The sequence below is a fragment of the Ruditapes philippinarum genome, unplaced genomic scaffold (genome assembly GCF_026571515.1).
Source record: "Ruditapes philippinarum isolate M1 unplaced genomic scaffold, ASM2657151v2 ctg962_1_1_1_1, whole genome shotgun sequence".
In the NCBI taxonomy this organism is placed as follows: domain Eukaryota; kingdom Metazoa; phylum Mollusca; class Bivalvia; order Venerida; family Veneridae; genus Ruditapes; species Ruditapes philippinarum.
This window is the reverse complement of record NW_026862707.1, coordinates 40,765-59,973: the sequence shown is the minus strand read 5'-3', so window position 1 is coordinate 59,973 and position 19,209 is coordinate 40,765. Positions and strand designations below refer to the sequence as shown.

Below are 19,209 nucleotides of genomic sequence, written 5' to 3'. Positions count from 1 at the left end.
GCTCGAGCCTCAGCCTTGTTGATTCTGCTTTCGTCTTCTGAATCACTAGCGACGGGATTTGTTTCATATTGTCTCACAGTTTCCCAGCCGCCTGATGAATTATCTGCGATGCGTTTCAATTTGTTTCGTTTTTTAAACTTGTCTGATAGTTCTAGACAAAGCTCTTTAGAATAGTCAAACTTCTGATTATCTATAGCAAAAACTAGCTGCTCTACTGTACTGCTCATGTCACTATTAAATTCATATTGTATCTCGATTTTCAACTTCTTCATTTCGTTAACGACACTTTGAGAATTTCCTTGAACTTCTGCACGCAGAGCTCTTACTTCTTTCCGTTGCTGCCTAAGTTCAAACAAAACTTCTCTTATTGAAGAATTCTCTGACTGTAGAATAGAAGAACTAGTTTCGTCATTTTCAGCCATGCCACATGTACATGTACAAAATAACTTCGGTTGTGTTAAGTGTGTAAATTTTAACGATGTAAACTGGTCGGTTACCGAAAGCTGAATGAATTTACACAGACTGAAATACTGCACGAAAATATCGTGCACTCATGTCAAGCTTTACTAAATATACTGACGATGACTACGTTACCTTAAGGGAAAATAATTTCCTTCTAATTCGTTCCACAAACGAAATAAATTATATTGTTTTTATCTGTGTATATATCAAATAGAAATCCGTCTCATTGCATGTGGACCAGTTGTAAAACTATCTTTATTTGGGAAATTCCTAATGCCGTGGTCGACGCCAACTTGCACGGTTTTAAATGGAATACATCAAACATATATCTGCCCACTTCTATGGATTATTTTTTATATAAATATAAACCCTTATATATAGAAAATTCAACTGTATGTCTGAATTATTTAAGAATTACAGAAGTTAGGATATGGTTGAATTAACTCTGCATGTATACTAGTACATGTAGTTAACAAGATTGTTACTTGTTACAAGCAATAGCAAAATGTCTAAAGTTATCCACATACATATTTATATCCTTGATGTTAAATCCATGTGATGGTACATATAATTTGTAGCTATTCATATTCTCCAGCTTAGATTAAATGTAATTTATATATTTTTTTAAAATTATTTTCAGGTACATTTATCTTTTCTAATAGTTGGGCACACCCATGAGGATGTGGATGCAGCTTTTAGTAAAGTGGCCGATAAATTGCGAAAAACAGATGTTGAGACAGTTCAGAAATTTATAGATCTAGTTGATGGAAAGATGTTGGACAACATGTATGATGTAAAAAGCTGGCTCTCTCCCGAAATAAAATCGTTAACTGGTGTAAGTGGGCCCTTGCACTATAAATTTTGCAAAGCAGCAACAAAGACAGATGGTTTTTATAAAGGTGCCCAAAGTAATTCATGGATTCCAATGGAATATACTATACTTAAAACCATTCCAAAAAATAAGCCCAAAACTTTAGCCCCAGATTATTCCAACATAGACAAAGAGAGACAATTGAAACAAATTGAAAATATTAAACATATGTTTGAAAATCATGAAACATGGAGTATTTGGAGAACATTTTATGACAATATAAACAACAAGCCCAATACAGAAAAAACGAAATGGATTTTGGAGGAACTTCCCAGACAAACATATATTGAAGCCACAAACAGCATAACGATTTCAGAGGAGGTAGATAAACAGATTAACAAAGAAACAGTTGAGCCAAAGGTATCTTGGATATTTATTTATATTGCTTGACAAAAAGAAAAAAACGAACATTTCTAAATAGTAACAGATTACAGCTTAAAGGATTGAAGCAGATGATTCAAAATTCAAATTTCACCTTATACCTATGTAATTGTTGTGTTCTTAAGTCAGTGTGAGGGCCATGCATTTACCACTACAATCGATGAATGGGCTAAAACAAACCAAGCCTGCAACATTTTAGGTTTTGGTGTTTTGAGCATTCTTTAAGAATTCAATTTTTCTCTATTGATTATTGAGATTTTGCTATATTGCTTTATAGTTTTTCCTTAAAGTTTTGTTGTTTTGATAGGACCTTAATTTTAAGAAATATAATATGAATTGTGACACAAAATTTGAAAAAAAATTTTTTTATTAACATTCAAACGTTTATATGTAGTCTAATTTTAATTTCGGAACTAACATCTAATAGTCTTATTTTGAATTTGGAACTTACAACATCTATAGTATTTAAAAACTTACAACTTAACAGTAACTTAAGAAAATTCAGGTGTTAGCTGTATTGTGATATTTGTGGACATTATTATAAATAATATTTGATAAACTCTTTCCATCACAGTGAAAAATTAAAAAGAATTAACTTGAACTTGACATCTTGTGTTGTGTCATTTATGCATCATATAATTCTTTTAATGATTTTTAAAATGTGAAAGTTAATTGTTTGAATATTGAAATAATTAATGTTTTCATAATAAGTACTTTAAAAGCATTTTGACTAGGAAATGCTATGTTACATATAACAGAAAAGGATAACATAACTGTTCAGGAATTTCTTTTTTTTATAAATATTTAGATAACCATAAAGAAACCTAGGCAACAGACACAATCAAGAATAATGTCAAATGAAAAAGAAAGTCTTTGCCGAAGAAAACCAATCAGAAAACCAGAAACAAAAGCGGAAAAACAGGTAACTTTCAGTAGCTTTATATATTTCATGAAGTCAGTACTCAGTTTACTAAAAAAAAACAGTCACTAGGCTGAGGGTTTGAGCCGCACCAGCAACATCTGTTTTTTTTATGTGATAAACCTGTCCATATTATATAGATATTCATTTCTGTTGATATGTTGATAAAAAAAAACATGCAGAATATTTATTATAATCTACTCACACAAAAAACATATAAAAACAGGTGCTTTAGAAACGTATAAAGAATTATGTAAAGTTCATTGGACCCTGAAAAAAAATGTCAATTATTAGTAATTATCATGCTTATTGATGTTATTCGCTAGTCACGGCGTATACAAAAGCATTTACAGTTTGCGTTCATTGAATGACTTGGATTTTAGTTGCTTGGAGTATGTGTAATCCTTTGTTAAAAGTACTATAGCGATCAACTGCTACATTGATAAACAGCTGTTATGTTGTTATAATGAAAGCGATGTACAGTATGATACTGTTAAAGTAGCACGAAATAACTGTCATTTTTCGGTCCAGACGTCTGGATTTATGTAACGGTTATTTCGTGCTACTTTAACAGTATCATGTTAATTTTGTTGTTATAATGAAAGCTATGTACCGTATGATACTGTTTAAGAAGCACGAAATAACCGTTAGTCTGGACTGAAAAATAACAGTAAATTACCTGCTATTCTTGTTCTATTTTATAGATATTAAGGTCAATCATAAATCGCAGGAATTGCTGCATCATTAATGTGACATTCATAAATGGAAAAAAGGCTATACTGCATGCGTATATATAGGGGAGGAGACTGGGAATAATTTTATTTCAATATTATTTTTTCATGTTTTGGACATCAAATACATGTAGGTTTATACTGTACGTTGTTCAGCCGTTGCCTTCAGAAACTGTAATTTAGGCCGTAGCGACTTAATATTCGCGGAATTTGCGGTTACTACATATCCACGAAAGTTTGTCTCCGTGAAAATGATGATGTTGTGAAAAACGCGAAATATTGTATCCGCGAACATTTCTAGGAATACAGTATACTGATATCATTACGTGAGAAAAATAAACAGTTTATCTTATTTTTAGGCTTTTTTATTTGATTAAAAGTCAATGTTGTCTTACATTACAGATCAAGGACGGAAAAAGGCCCATAATAAGGACTGTCAAAGACTTGTGATGATTCCGCTCACAGATGAAGAAAAGAAACACATCTGGATTTTAATTCTGTTAAACCTGTTTGAAAATTGTATAATGTTATTGTTCCTTTTTATATATTTAAATTTCTTGAAACTGTATTGTTTACTTGAATTGCTGTATTATTTAGAAAACCTGTTTCAGGCTTTGTTGATAGTGCATACAGGGCAGGTTGCATTAAGATTTCATATAGGGTAATGATTTCTTTGTATTTGCTTAGCTGATTACACACTTTTATGGGTATTTTTTGCATAGATGACTTGCTCTCATTTAGCAATTAGGAAATATATTTTTCTTATTTCTCTACTGTGATGCAATTTTTTTTTCATGTATACTACCATTAAAAATCTGCAGAACAATTTCTTGAATGTAGTTGATTTAATGTTATTACCATTTGGTACCTTCTAAATAGTTGAAAATAATTTCAAATTATGTAAGTTGTAAATTGATCACATATTACTGTTTACTTTTTTGGCAAACTAGAATATATTGTAATTTTTGGTATTTAATCTTTGATTGATTACACATATGCTAAGTTACATATTTTATTTACTATTTTGTTAAGATTGATTGATTCTGAGAAAATCCGAGTTTCATTTCCATGCCAGTTTAACAGTTTTGTCCTTGAATGTATTTCTATATATTTCTGTTAAACTATTTTGTTAAGCTACCTTATCAATTTTTGTCATGAAATGTATTGATATATACTTAATTTATTTATTGTGTTTAAGTAGCTTAATATTTGCATAACAATTTATATGGTAGTTTTAAAATATTACTTAGAACTTTGGAACTACAGTAATTCTTAGATAAACAGGCGCTCCAATGAATTTCAGTGGTTCAGCTAACATATAAATTTATCGGATAACTTGAAATTTTATGCTGTTCTTCTACTTGATATTATACAAATGTTAGCTGGTTAACATTTCAGCTAATGAAATTAATTTTAGTTTTGTTAAATCAGCATCCCAGCTTAACTGTTAGACTTATTGATCATTTACGTTCTACTTTAATATGAGAAATTGTGAAGCTGGCATTTTTCTTCTTCAAATGAAAATGGTTTTCAATTATGTTAACAATTTATCCTACAGTTTAAAATGGTTTTTTTGAAATATTACTTTGATTTGAGAATTTGAAACTGATTTTTACGATTTTGTTAAACTGGCTTAACAATTTATTTGAGAATTGATATGCTGTAATTCCACTTGGATATGAGAATTTGTTAAGCCAGCTTAACATTTTTCTTCATGTAAGGAAAATGATTTTTCGATTTTGTTAAGCCGGCATAACAATTTATCTTACAGTTTAAAATTTTCTTTGAAACATTACTTTGATTTGAAAATTTGTTAAGCCAGCTTAACATTTTTCTTCATGTAAAGAAAATGATTTTTCGATTTTGTTAAGTCGCCATAACAATTTATCTTACAGTTTAAAATTTTCTTTGAAACATTACTTTGATTTGATAATTTGTTAAGCCAGCTTAACATTTTTCTACATGTAAGGAAAATGATTTTTTGATTTTGTTAAGCCGGCATAACAATTTTACTTACAGGCTGTAATTCCACTTGGATTTGATAATTTGTTAAGCCAGCTTAACATTTTTCTACATGTAAGGAAAATGATTTTTCGATTTTGTTAAGCCGGCATAACAATTGAACTTACAGGCTGTAATTCCACTTTGATTTGAGAATTTGTTAAGCTGGCGTAACATTTTTCTTCATCTAATGAAAATAATTGTTTGATTTTGTTAAGCTGGCGTAACAATTTAACTTACAGGCTGTAATTCCACTTGCATTTGAGAATTTGTTAAGCTGGCGTAACATTTTCCTTCATCTAATGAAAATGATTTTTTTATTTTGTTAAGCCGGCATATAAAATTAACTTAAAGTTTGAAATTTTGTGCTGTAATTCCACTTGGATTTGAGAATTTGTTAAGCCGGCGTAACATTTTTCTTCATCTAATGAAAATTATTAATCTTACAATTAAAATTATTTTCCATTTTGTTAAGCCGGCATAACAGTTTGTCTCACAGTTTGAAATTTTCTTTGAAATATTTATTTGATTTGAGAAATTGTTAAGCCGGCGTAACATTTTTCTTCATCTAATGAAAATAATTTTTTGATTTTGTTAAGCTGGCGTAACAAAATAACTTACAGTTTGAAATTTTGTGCTGTAATACAACTTGGATTTGAGAATTTGTTAAGCCGGCGTAACATTTTTCTTCATCTAATGAAAATAATTTTTTTGATTTTGTTAAGCTGGCGTAACAAAATAACTTACAGTTTGAAATTTTGTGCTGTAATACAACTTGGATTTGAGAATTTGTTAAGCCGGCGTAACATTTTTCTTCATCTAATGAAAATGATTTTTTGATTTTGTTAAGCCGGCGTAACAAATTAACTTACAGTTTGAAATTTTGTGTTGTAATTCCACTTGGATTTCAATATTTGTTAAGCCGGCGTAACATTTTTCTTCATCTAATGGAATTATTTATCTTACAGTTAAAAATATTTTCCATTTTGTTAAGCCGGCATAACAATTTGTCTCACAGTTTGAAATTTTCTTTGAAATATTTATTTGATTTGAGAAATTGTTAAGCCGGCGTAACATTTTCTTTATGTTGTGAAAGTGATTTTTGATAATGTTAAGCCGGCATAACATTTTATCTGGTTGATTTTTATCTTATGAAATGATAAATTTTGTTATTTATATCGTATAAGATATTGTTAAGCCGGCGTAACATTTTTCTTCATCTAATGAAAATGATTTTTTGATTTTGTTAAGCTGGCGTAACAAGTTAACTTACAGTTTGAAATTTTTTCTTTGAAATATTTATTTGATTTGAGAAATTGTTAAGCCAGCGTAACATTTTCTTTATGTTGTGAAAGTGATTTTTGATAATGTTAAGCCGGCATAACATTTTATCTGGTTGATTTTTATCTTATGAAATGATAAATTTTGTTATTTATATCGTATAAGATATTGTTAAGCCGGCGTAACATTTTTCTTCATCTAATGAAAATGATTTTTTTTTGATTTTGTTAAGCTGGCGTAACAAGTTAACTTACAGTTTGAAATTTTCTTTGAAATATTTATTTGATTTGAGAAATTGTTAAGCCAGCGTAACATTTTCTTTATGTTGTGAAAGTGATTTTTGATAATGTTAAGCCGGCATAACATTTTATCTGGTTGATTTTTATCTTATAAAATGATAAATTTTGTTATTTATATCGTATAAGATATTGTTAAGCCGGCGTAACATTTTTCTTCATCTAATGAAAATGATTTTTTGATTTTGTTAAGCTGGCGTAACAAATTAACTTACAGTTTGAAATTTTGTGTTGTAATTCCACTTGGATTTCAATATTTGTTAAGCCGGCGTAACATTTTATCTGGTTAATTTTTATCTTATGAAATGATAAATTTTGTTATTTATATCGTATAAGATATTGTTAAGCCGGCGTAACATTTTTCTTCAGTTAACATCAGTTGAGTTATTGTTGTGTTTTTTTCACAAATTTATTAGTATGTAGCTTTGTTTTATTATTTGTTAAGCCAGCTTAACAATTCTTCATAATTAAATTACTGTTGTCAAGGTAAGAGCTTGTTTGATTTTGTTAAGCTGGCTTAACACTGAGTTATGTCAATTAAATCACTGTTAATTAAAAGATACAAATACATTTATGTTGATTTTTTGCTTGTCTTTGTTCTTTTCTTTCTCAAAAATGGTAAAAAGGGGCATCCTTTTTGTAGTGTAATTTGGCCATAATTGGTACGTGAATTGGGAATGAGTGGACATTCCCTTTTTAAAATAGAAATGGTTATACGTTCATTTTTTGTTTAGAATTGCATTCACAGATGTAATCGTACGCAGGTTGTCATGGAACATTAAATTGATACACATAAAGCTAGATTTTATTTTTGAATTCCGTTTCGACTATTAATTTTGATTAAAGAAGGTCATAGTTTTTAGTTTAGTTTAAACATAGTTTATTTCAAACAAGTATACACATTTACAATTTGCAAACAGAACTTTACAACACATGAAATGAATGAAAAAGGATCAGAACCGAAAGCTGATGCTTATATAGGTCTTATCCTAGTTTTTATTTGCTAAATATTGGCAGTGTGTATATGTATGTACATGGATATGCTTGAAAGTACAATGAGTAATTATGTAATAAGAATGAATTTTATATTATATACAAAACATATGAGTTCGTAGTTGGTTAGTAGAAGGTTTTGTAAAATAATCAACTATCTGAAAAAGAGAGGAAAAGAAGAAATAAGATAGCAGAGAAAGAAGGTATTTCAATACGGCACTAACAGTATGGCATTGATAAAATAAGGGTATCTCATAGTAAATCGTAAAGTAAATCGCTTGCTTTTGCTGATATAATCTTGAACAGTAAGAAAAATATTACAGTTAGTATTATCACTCATGTTACAGTCGCCATGAAGTAGTGTGTGCAACGTTATAGTACAGTAGTTTGATAAGGTGTTCATGAAACTTTCTCTTATTCCATTATAAAGTTGGCAAATAAAAAAGTAATTGTGTGTAGTTTCACTAAGACCACAGCTACATAGTTCTGACTGAGAAATGTTTTTTCTGAAAATATGGTGATTAAGTGAACTACATCCGGTACGAAGCCGTGTGTGTAGAACTTGCAGTTTTCTATTCCCAATGTAAAAATAATTTGGACATTTTAGATTATGTTTCAATTTGTATTTAAAAGATGACAGTGATGAAGAATTTCGAATTTCACAGGAAAGTTCATTCCAGTCCCGTATTACGGACGGCAAAAAGGAATTTTCATAAAGCGTTGTTCTTGTGCGTACGGTTTGGATGTCCTCGGCATTACGTAAGTTATATCTTGAAGTATTTCCTACGGATGGCGGGACTAGAGACGAAAGATAATTTGGTGTGAGATCGTGAGTCATCTTGTAAAAAAGTATTAGCTTGTGATTTTTTATTCGAGTATGGAGAGTTTCCCAGGGTACTTCCTATTGAAGTTCATGGAGAGAAACAAGTTTTGTAGCCCCAGAAACGATTCGAGCTGCTTTTGGATTTTGTCTGGTTCTGTTTTTTATCCCCCGCCGAAAAGGCGGCGGGGGATATAGAAATAGTCTCCGTCCGTCCGACCTTCCGTCCTTCCGTCAGTCCATCCGTCCGTCCGTCCTTCCGTCCGATATTTCTGTCCGGAGCATATCTCTAAAAGTATTTGAGTAATCAACTTGAAACTTCAAAGGTGGATAGACCTCATTGAGCAGTGCAGTGCACAAGAATAATAACTCTACTCTGTATAATTTTTGAGTTATTGCCCTTTGTTATTTTTCAAAATTTATTTTTGTCCAGAGCATAACTCCAAAAGCCTATGAGATATCAACATGAAACTTCATAGGTGCATAGATCTCTCTCAGGAGATGTGCAGTGCAAAAGAATGATAACTCTACATGTCAAAATTTTTGAATTATTGCCCTTTGTTATTTTTCATACTTAATTATTCACCTGAGTGGAGCATAACTCAAAAAGTGTTTGACATATCAACATGAAATGTTGGATAGATTTTATTGAGGAGGAATGTTGTGCACAAGAATGATAACTCTTCCCTATACAATTTTTAAGTTATTTCCCCTTGTTCTTTTTCATGCTATTTTGTCCACAGCTTATCTCAAAAATTATTTGAGGTATCAACTTTAAACTTCATAGGTGGATGGATCTCATTGAGGAAGAGTGCAGTGCACAAGAATAATAGCTCTACCCTGCATAATTTTTAAGTGATTGCCTTTTTTTTATTTTTTAAAATTAATTTTTGTCCAGAGCATAACTCAAAAGGCCTTTGAGATATCATTATGAAACTTCATAGGTGCATAGATCTAACTCAGGAGGTGTGCAATGCACAAGAATGATAACTCTATCTTTTATAATTTTTGAGTTATTGCCCTATGTTATTTTTCATACTAAATTTTTCAATTCAATTTTTTTCTCAAAAAGTATTTGAGGTATCAACTTGAAACTTCATAAGTGGATAGATTTTACTGAGGAGGGATGCAGCACACAAGAATGATAACCTACCCTGCATTATTTTTCAGTTATTGTCCTTTGTTATTTTCAGCAATCAGTATTCACATAGGTTTCAAATCTGTAATCACTATAGCCATCAGTTTTCATTACCAAAAGACCTCTTAAAATGGAATTATTCTGCTGTACTACATATACATTCTTCCAATGAGCAAACACATTCGGCGGGGGATGGCCATGTTGGCATGGCTCTTGTTTATATTGGGTACAATTGTCATATAATACGTGTGCATACTCTAGTAAAGGTCTGATGAATGTAAGGTATAGGGTTTCAAGGGATTTTCTATCTAACTGAAATTTAAATGATCTCATTATGTGGATTGTCTTCCAAGCTCGTTCTTTATTAGAATTGATATGTATATGCCACGAACCGTCGTTTGAAAAGGTAACACCAATGTGTTTGTTATAGGCTACAGACGATATCGGAGTGTCAGTCATAAATAATGGATGTAACGGTTTTTGAGACTTTCGAGAAATAACCATAGTTTCAGATTTTGATGGATTAAAGGTTACTAGCCAACGAGAAGCCCAAACTGAAATTTTATTAATATCTGATTGCAAAATATTGGCAGCTGATTATGGATAGTCTACGATGATATGGAGACTTGTATCGTCAGCAAATAAATGAACATCTGAACCTAGATTATCGACTATGTCGTTTATATATACCAGAAACAACATGGGACCCAAGATGGAGCCTTGAGGAACTCCAGCATTAACAGTTGACCAATTTGACCTTGTACCAGGAAGAGTTACAGCTTGACGACGATCTGAGAGGTAGTCAGAAATCCATGCAAGAAGGCGTCCATCCAGACCAGCAGTTTTTAATTTAAAAATGAGTCCTTTGTGTCAAACTTTATCAAAAGCTTTGCTGATATCAAAGAAAACTGTCCTGATTTCCAACCCGTCATCTAGAGCTTTACAAAATGTATTATAAAGGGACGTAAGCTGATTGACAGATGAGTCGCCTGGTGTGAAACCGGACTGTAAAGTGGAAAGAAAATTGTTATCCCGAAAGAAATTATATAAATGTTTAGATACAACACGTTCAAAAACCTTTTCAGGACAGCATAGTAGAGATATTGGACGGTAGTTATTTGGCATAGAAGGGTCGCCTTTCTTGAATACAGCACAAACATGAGCTTCCTTCCAAGACACGGGAACCTTGCTACATTGAAGAGAAAAATTAAAAAGAGAAGATAGTGGAGTTTTTAATTCCGATGCTGTTTCCCGTAAAATACGGTTACTAATTTCATCAGGACCTGTTGCTTTGTTGATTTTCAAAGATTTCAAGGCATCTTCTACATCTTGTGGAGTTATGTTAATAATTTCGAGTTTGTTTTGTGGATGGTAAAAGTTAATTATTGGCAAGTCTTTATCAGAGTTTAAAAGTGTGGATTGACTACAGAAATAAATGTTTAATAGGTTAGATTTGGCTTTGTTGTCAAATACCAAAGAATCCGAAACAGTGTCGACTAGAGGAGGGATTACTTGTTTGTATGAAGGGGAGATAAAACCTTTGATAAGATTCCACCAGTCCTTGGATGCAAAAGTTTCATTATTTAATGCTTCTGCAAGCTTTTGGATATGGTTTTCTTTGGCATTCCGAATTAAGGCAACTATTTCATTACGGACCTTTTTAAAAAGAAGGTCATAGACGGCACTGGTTAATGTAAGTAACCATTGTGGCGCCGTTAAATGTAGCAACGCCGCTATATGTCGCACTTACCGCTAAATGTCGCACGATTACCGGTATATGTCGCAACCGCCGCTAAATGTCGCCCCATTGTCTGCCGTTAAATGTCGCAATGGTACCGTTAAATGACGCACGATTTTGCCTTACCGTTAAATGTTGCAACACTGCCGCTAAATGTCGCAAAATGTTAATTCATGTCAAACAAGAAGCTGTTGGTATTCTGTTAATACATGTATTACCATTATGTATATAATCTGGGGACAAACTATCTATAATGTAGGAAATTATTTGCTGTAGTATTTAAATTAATTGGTTGAAATAACGTCATCTTATAAATTGACGACGACGATTTATCCCATAAAGCCCCCTTGTGATTAAACACATTTGTATACGTTTTTGTCTCCCGCCTATTCGAAGAAAAAGAGGGATATATAAAAGGTTCCGTCCGTCTGTCCGGTCCTTAACTAAACCATTCATTAAGGGATTTTAAATTAACATATGTTAACCAAATTAAGACGACCTGTCATGTGAAACAACCAGACCTCCGCGGTGGTCCCACTTGGAGATGAAAGGTCAATATTGTCTGATGGAGGGTACAATTCGTATCCGGTTTATAACTTTTTTGTCCATCAAGTTATTTGAAATAACTTTGCACAAATGCTCACTATTTAAGACAACGTGCTTGCGAGACAATGGTCACAGTCATTATCGCATAGTTTGGAACTTTTCCTTTGTTCTTACTAACCCATTTTACTCAGTACACTTTAATGAGCATTTGAAAACTGTATTGATATATAACAGTACAGTTTTTTCATTGCTTCATATAGGAAAAAAACTCGACTGATATATAACGGTTGAGTTTTTTTCGCACCTTGTATATATCAATGTAGTTTTTTTCACAGGGGCTCCAATGGGGAAAAGGTAACGAATATTACCAGTAGCAAAAAAAGTCAAAGCACAGAAGGCGCTGAATTTGTTTGGGTCTCAGAAAGTCAGAAAGGTGTAGGTTGTGTGATTATGAACCAAATTGTTTTTGTATAGTGCCACCAATGCTTTCCAGTGTTTTAACTGTAGTAAATTGGCTATAAGACTAATTGCAACACTGATATTCAATTCAATGTTTATTTGACTTAAACAGTTTAAAAAAAATGAGATGACCTTACTGGGATTTGAACTCCAGTCCTCTCGATTCCTAAGCGAGCGTGTAAATCCCTCGGTCACGGTGAAGTTATGTAAACTGCCTGAAGAAAACCATATTATTTTAAATTAGGGTTTGTAACACTTATTATTTTGACACTAAACCTGCTGTTTAACACAGATGTAAATAATCATGGAGCTTACTATAAGCATGTTAATCTATAAAGATTAAAACAATATTAGAAATCTTGACCATTCGGAAACTATTTTGCTTGAAAATTAATGCTCCTGTCATTTGACAATCTTTACGCAGTGATCTCCCCTGAATTTTTCGGCGTTAGTGTACATATAGAGGGAAGTAACCGCTTCAAAAAAGCGGACTACTTTCGCCATTTGCAATTAACAGCATCAGAGTCTGAAATTACGCTACCATTATGTGTTTGATCTGACGACCCAAACAAATAAAAATGGAATCAAATGAATAAATACAATGAAAATATAAACAAAGATTATTAATGAAATGAAATTTACTCTCATTTAATCAAAAAGGTACATCCGCTGAATGAATTATTTCCACTGAAAAAGGCCCATTAATCTTGAATCAATATTGGTAACAGTTTACAAACCGCCTCTAACATTGGATGTCTCTTGTATATCTTCCTTTTTTTGCGGCAGCGAAAACAACTTTTAAAAATTGCCTTATCATGAATAACTGTAATGTAGCTTACGATTTATTTATTTATTTATTTCTATTACAAAAAAAGAAAACATTATACCATTGCGATAAATCAGTTATAGTATATGAAACTCGTTAGTTACAGGGGTATAACACTGGCTAGGGCGACATCTCGGGATGTTTGTGAAAAAGATGGAAGGAGCTGTTATTATTAGCAGTTAGTGTCATGTTGTGTTAATTAGTTTTATTTTGATTCGTAAAAATCCAGTTAAGAAATATGTTGTTATATTTGTACTTAATAACTTTATGTAAAAAACATGTGCATTGTGATATTTCACGAAATTGCAGGTTGCCCCTTAGCTTTATTGGCAATACTAAAACCCGAATTTCGAATATCGTTGTGGTCTACATTGATGTCGTATTCTTTTTTATTCATTTATATATGTTCAAAATTTTCCTAAAAGAAGAACGTTCACCTGCAAATGAGTATTAGGCTAGGTAATGGAACTGTTGTAAACGATTATCCCATTGATTCTATCCATATTACGTTTATCTATTGACAAAGTGTACCAGTATCCAGGTGTTGAAGCTATCCAATTTTCTGCAATTACTGCTGTCACATGGCCATCTAACTTTTTATGAATACTTTACCATTACTTTGCATGGCTTAATAAAACTAAGCCTGCAACATTTCATAATTTTGCTGTTTAGGGTGTTCTTTTGGGTTTCAGGTTTTCTTTATTTTTAGGGGAAGTAGCTCATGTTTACTAAATTATTTGTTCTTTTCTGTCTATCTTAGGTATTACTTACTATTTTGTTGAATAAAATTTACCTGTTGTAAGGTCATCAAAAGCTTAGATGCCCTGAGGAGTGACTATTGATAGATGTTTTTACTTACTTTATATACCTTAGACTGGATTTTTCTAGATTGTTCAGTTAGTACATACCTACAGGTATTCTGCTACAGGAATCTTCTAATCACTATGTGAAACTAATTATTATTTTCTATGTGTTTGTATATAAATTGTTAATAAAATAACCTTTGGTAAAAATGAAAGGTAGAAAATTAAAGCTATGCATATAGGTGCTCATGTCCATATATTAAAACAGAGAAAGGATAACATCCTGAAGTTATCAATTTTAAACACTTGATAAACATGTATATGCAGTTAGTTATATAGTAAAGTCTAATGGAAGGTTAAAAGAGGGACAGTATTTGTTACTGTAAGAGATATGCATTTAATGTTTAGACACTCACACAAATCAATATTTATTATATGAAATAGACTATTTGAAATTTTTTTACATTATAGTTTTCTTTCTACAAGATTATGAATTCCATCCAAGTACCAATGTTAAAACTGGGAATTATTAATGTAATGTGCATACATGTATATCTTAGTATATGGATATAATGCGTATTTCTGTATTTAAAGACTTACAGTTATGATAAATGAGACTTGCATTTAAATCTATAAATGATAATACATGTATCGATTAGTCTACAGGTTATAGATGTTTATACCCAGCTGGCTAATAATAGTATCTATAATAGAGTTTATACATTATAGTTTTCTTTCAACTAGATTTAATGTTAGGATTTCATATTTATTTGATAGAAACTGGGAATTATTAATGTTATGTGCATAATGTATATCTTAGTCTTATAATATTTCTGTATATAAAGAGTTACAGTTATGACATTATTATTAAAGGGATAAGACTTTCATTTAAAGTTAAAAATGATAATACATGTATTGATTGAAAATGTCCTTAAACTTGGATCAAGCAGTATAATTAATAAAGTCTCAAAAATCATATTCTGAATAGTAATTCTATTTTTTTTAACATGTGCATAGTTTGAAAAGGACAACTTCTGTCTTATCTATTTGTAATGGAGGGACACCGGTCTCAACCTCCAAGTCTCCAGAGTCAACCCGACAACAGACTTTTCATAGAGTAGATTGTTACTTGCACTAAGTTTTATAGTGGGTGATTTGTGCCACATGAAAACCATCAAATTACAAAAAGTAACCGGGCGCTAGATGAAAACATTAAAAGATCTAAAGGATGCTGGACTTAATGGCAGACTTCCTCTTTTCATTTCTGGATTTTTAAACGGTAGGCACTTTAAAGTAAGACTTGGTTCAACTTTTTCTCAAGACCACCAACAAGAACAAGGTGTTCCTCAAGGAAGCATACTTTCTGTTACACTTTTTGGCCTTAAAATAAACAATATTGCTAGCGCTCTTACACCAGGCATAGATTGTTCTCTATATGTAGACGATTTTCTTATCTGCTATCGATCGAAAAGTATGAGAACAATTGAACGGCAACTTCAACAAAATTTAGATAAAATTCAGAAGTGGGCAATAGAAAATGGGTTTAAATTTTCAAAGTCAAAAACTCAATGTGTTCATTTCTGCCGATTGCGAAAACACCATAATGACCCTGAACTTTACATATCTGGTTGTAAAATTCCAGTAGTTGATGAAGCTAAGTTTCTAGGAATTATATTTGATAAAAAACTTTCTTTTATACAACATATTAAACATTTGAAAACTAAATGCCTAAAAGCTTTAAATTTACTTAAGGTTTTATCAAGTACAAATTGGGGATCAAATTCTTCCACATTACTGAAATTATACAGAAGTCTTATCCGATCAAAATTAGATTATGGTTCTGCAAGAAAATCATATCTTCAAATGATAGATACCATACATCACCAGGGTTTACGTTTAGCTTTAGGTGCTTTTCGCACTTCACCTGTAGAATGTCTATATGCGGAAGCTGGGGAACCATCGCTTTATCTTCGTCGTAAAAAGCTATCACTTCAATATGCAACTAGAATTTCATCTAATAGGAAAAATCCAGCTAAAAATATTATTTTCAAACCAAGTTATACTGAAAAATTTGTTAACAAACCAAAGGAAATTAAACCATTAGGCCTTCGTCTAAAAGATGATTTAGATAAACTTAAAATTAATCCAGACAGTATCCTTCAAAATGACGATGAGGATGTTCCACCTTGGACTTATAATTCCCCGGAAATAAATATTAACCTTTTAAATATAAAAAGGCATCAAATTCACCTGAATATTTCAAAGAGAAGTTTCTAGCAATTAAGGAAGAACATGAAGATTTTATACATATTTATACGGACGGTTCAAAAGAAGGTTGCAATGTAGGTGCGGCTGTGTTTGAAAATAATTTTACATCTAGTATTAGGTTACCAGATAATGCATCAATTTTTACTGCTGAAGCAAAAGCTATCGATTTAGCATTGTCATACATAGCACAGCATACCCACGATAAATTTGTGATATTTTCTGACTCGCTTTCTGTTTTAATATCCATTAAAAATAAAAAATCTGACAATATCATGGTAAAGAAACTTCTTTTACGATTTCATGATATACTAAAAACAAAATATGTTAAATTATATTGGATTCCAAGCCATGTAGGAATACGAGGAAATGAAAAAGTAGATGCTTTAGCTAAACAATCATTAAATTTTCAAAAAACTGACTTATTGTTACCTGCTTGTGATTTTAGACCGGCTATAAATAAACTCGTATCATCTGAATGGAAAGCAAATTGGGACAATGCCGTTTTTAATAAACTTCACGATATAAACCCATCTCTTGATATGTCACCATCTCTATCTCTGTCAAACCGCCGTGATCAAACAGTTCTTCTTCGATGCCGAATTGGACACACTAAAGTTACCCACTCTTATCTCCTCACAAATGACAATGCCCCTTTCTGTGTAGGTTGTAATGAAAATTTTACTGTCAAGCATTTTCTTCTTGAATGTCATGATTTTTCACAGGCCCGTAATAGATTTTATTCTGTAAATTCACTCAAAGAACTTTTTAATACAATTCCATCAAAAAACATAATTGATTATTTAAAAGAGATAAACTTGTATTCTAGGATCTAATTGGCTCATTTCTATTGTCATTTACAATGTTTTACATAATATTTTAAGCGTATTATAGCATTCGGCACGATATGGCCAGTTATGTGTTGACGTGCCGTAAAAATCCAAACAAACAAACAAACAAACAAACAAAGATGAAAACATGAAAATACAATCTACCACAAAGTGGTTCGTTTGTTGCATTTTCATGTTTTCGCCCAGTGCCCCTGATGCAAAATACAAATCAGCCTTCATAAAATTTCTTATCACAGAAAAAAAGGTTAGTTTTTTATCTGTACATAAAAATATATTGTACATGTATTGGTAAAGTTATGTTCACTTTCAAATTGACCTGTTATAGATAATGGCACAACCAATAACTGTCTAAGCCCTTTTTAGTAAAAATAATTATACAATATATGAATTGTTATTTTTATTAAGACTATGAGTATGTAAGGTTTAGTTTTCTTACTTGTTTAATTGAAGAATTAATCTTCCTGTTAATTTAAAAATCTAAAAGTATCTGTCAAGGTTTAGAACTGTTCACTGTTTAGGGTAGAAAATGTGTAAGCGGTCAGATAGCTCAATCACAACAGTCGCGGTACATTATTCTGTGGGTCACAGGTCCGAGTTCTAGTCAAGCTGAAAGTTTTTCTCATCCTGTGAATGCATAAAACCCTGAGTTTAATTCACTATGCTCTGTAAACATCAGAAATTCAAGGACACAAATCAATATAGTGGGGAAATATGTTATGGTTTAGAATTGTTTCATTATTAAAGAGAAAATGTGAAGCCGGCCGGATAGCTCAGTTGGTCTTCTGACAGTCATGGGTTCGAGTCATGGTCAGGCAGTTTCAGTCAGGGCTTAGAAGTGGTTTTTCAACACATGTTTGATTCATTTAACAGATTGTATTAAATTTGAAATAGACAAAGGAAGTATTGCGTGATACTTTTAGATCTACAAAAGGCATTTGATACAGTTGATCACACTATATTGCACATGAAGAAGTTCTTCTTCTTCTTCTTCATGAAACTTCAAGCATCTGCCATAGATAATGACATTCTTACATGGTTCAAGTCTTATCTTTAATAGACAGCAGCTGGTGGATGTGGCTGCTACTCATTCTACGACGACTACTACTACTACTTGTACCTATGGTGTCCCCATGAGGTTCATTTTAGGTCCTCTTTTATGTCTAATATATGTCAATGACAAGTCTGCAACCCTTTTAGCAATAAGCTTATATATGCTGATGACTCAGGTATCCTTGTATCTGGTAAAATAAATCTGAAGAAATTCTCTCTTATGGCATGAGTCTTATAAGATTGGTTAATTGACTATAAATTGTCTTTGCATCTTGGCAAGACAAAGTCTATTCATTTAGGTTTAAGTTTCAACTTAAACAGGGCCTAGCCTCCAGGTCACATGTAATGGTACAGCTATAAAGTACGCATCTTTTGTTAAGTATTTAGGTGCAAAACTTGATCAAATGTTTTTGCGTCGCCTTTGATGCTTTGCATCAATGCTTTTTTTGTATATATTTATAATGTATATCAGAATGCTAATTTTAATGTTACTGTTAGATTAACGCATGCATTTATAAACATGGTGTATAATTATGTTAGATATCGGTTATTATGGTCATTTAGATATGATATCACATAGAATATATACAATGACTAAAAGTTGAAAAGAATAGTTTGTTTTGCCCATTATTTCACACATTCTTTTACATGGAGATAATGCATTGTTTCCAAGAATCCGGAATAAATCTAAGGACACATGTATTTGAACCGTTCAGTAAAACATGTTTTGTTTATTGCTCTCGAGAGTTCTTGCCTTCTGAAAAGCTGACTTCGAGTT

The 19,209-nt window shown here is 31.7% G+C and overlaps 2 protein-coding genes across 2 annotated transcripts in view; one reads left to right on the top strand and one right to left on the bottom strand.

Annotated features, from left to right (window-relative positions):
* LOC132719964 (thrombospondin type-1 domain-containing protein 7A-like) overlaps positions 1 to 19,209 on the bottom strand; it is a 45,089-nt gene that overhangs the window by 14,451 nt on the left and 11,429 nt on the right. The window lies entirely within an intron of this gene.
* On the top strand, positions 1,081 to 3,814 carry LOC132719960 (uncharacterized). Its single transcript, XM_060703923.1, has 3 exons — positions 1,081 to 1,693; positions 2,523 to 2,636; positions 3,767 to 3,814. The coding sequence occupies exons 1-3, from the start codon at positions 1,235 to 1,237 to the stop codon at positions 3,812 to 3,814; spliced, it is 621 nt and encodes a 206-aa protein (XP_060559906.1). The 5' UTR covers positions 1,081 to 1,234.

Excerpts from the sequence above, each read along its gene's own strand:
- LOC132719960 (XM_060703923.1), top strand. The coding sequence starts at position 1,235 with ATGTTGGACAACATGTATGATGTAAAAAGCTGGCTCTCTCCCGAAATA. Across the intron at positions 1,694-2,522 it reads AAGAAACAGTTGAGCCAAAG|ATAACCATAAAGAAACCTAG; the intron begins GTATCTTGGATA and ends ATAAATATTTAG. Across the intron at positions 2,637-3,766 it reads AAACAAAAGCGGAAAAACAG|ATCAAGGACGGAAAAAGGCC; the intron begins GTAACTTTCAGT and ends CTTACATTACAG.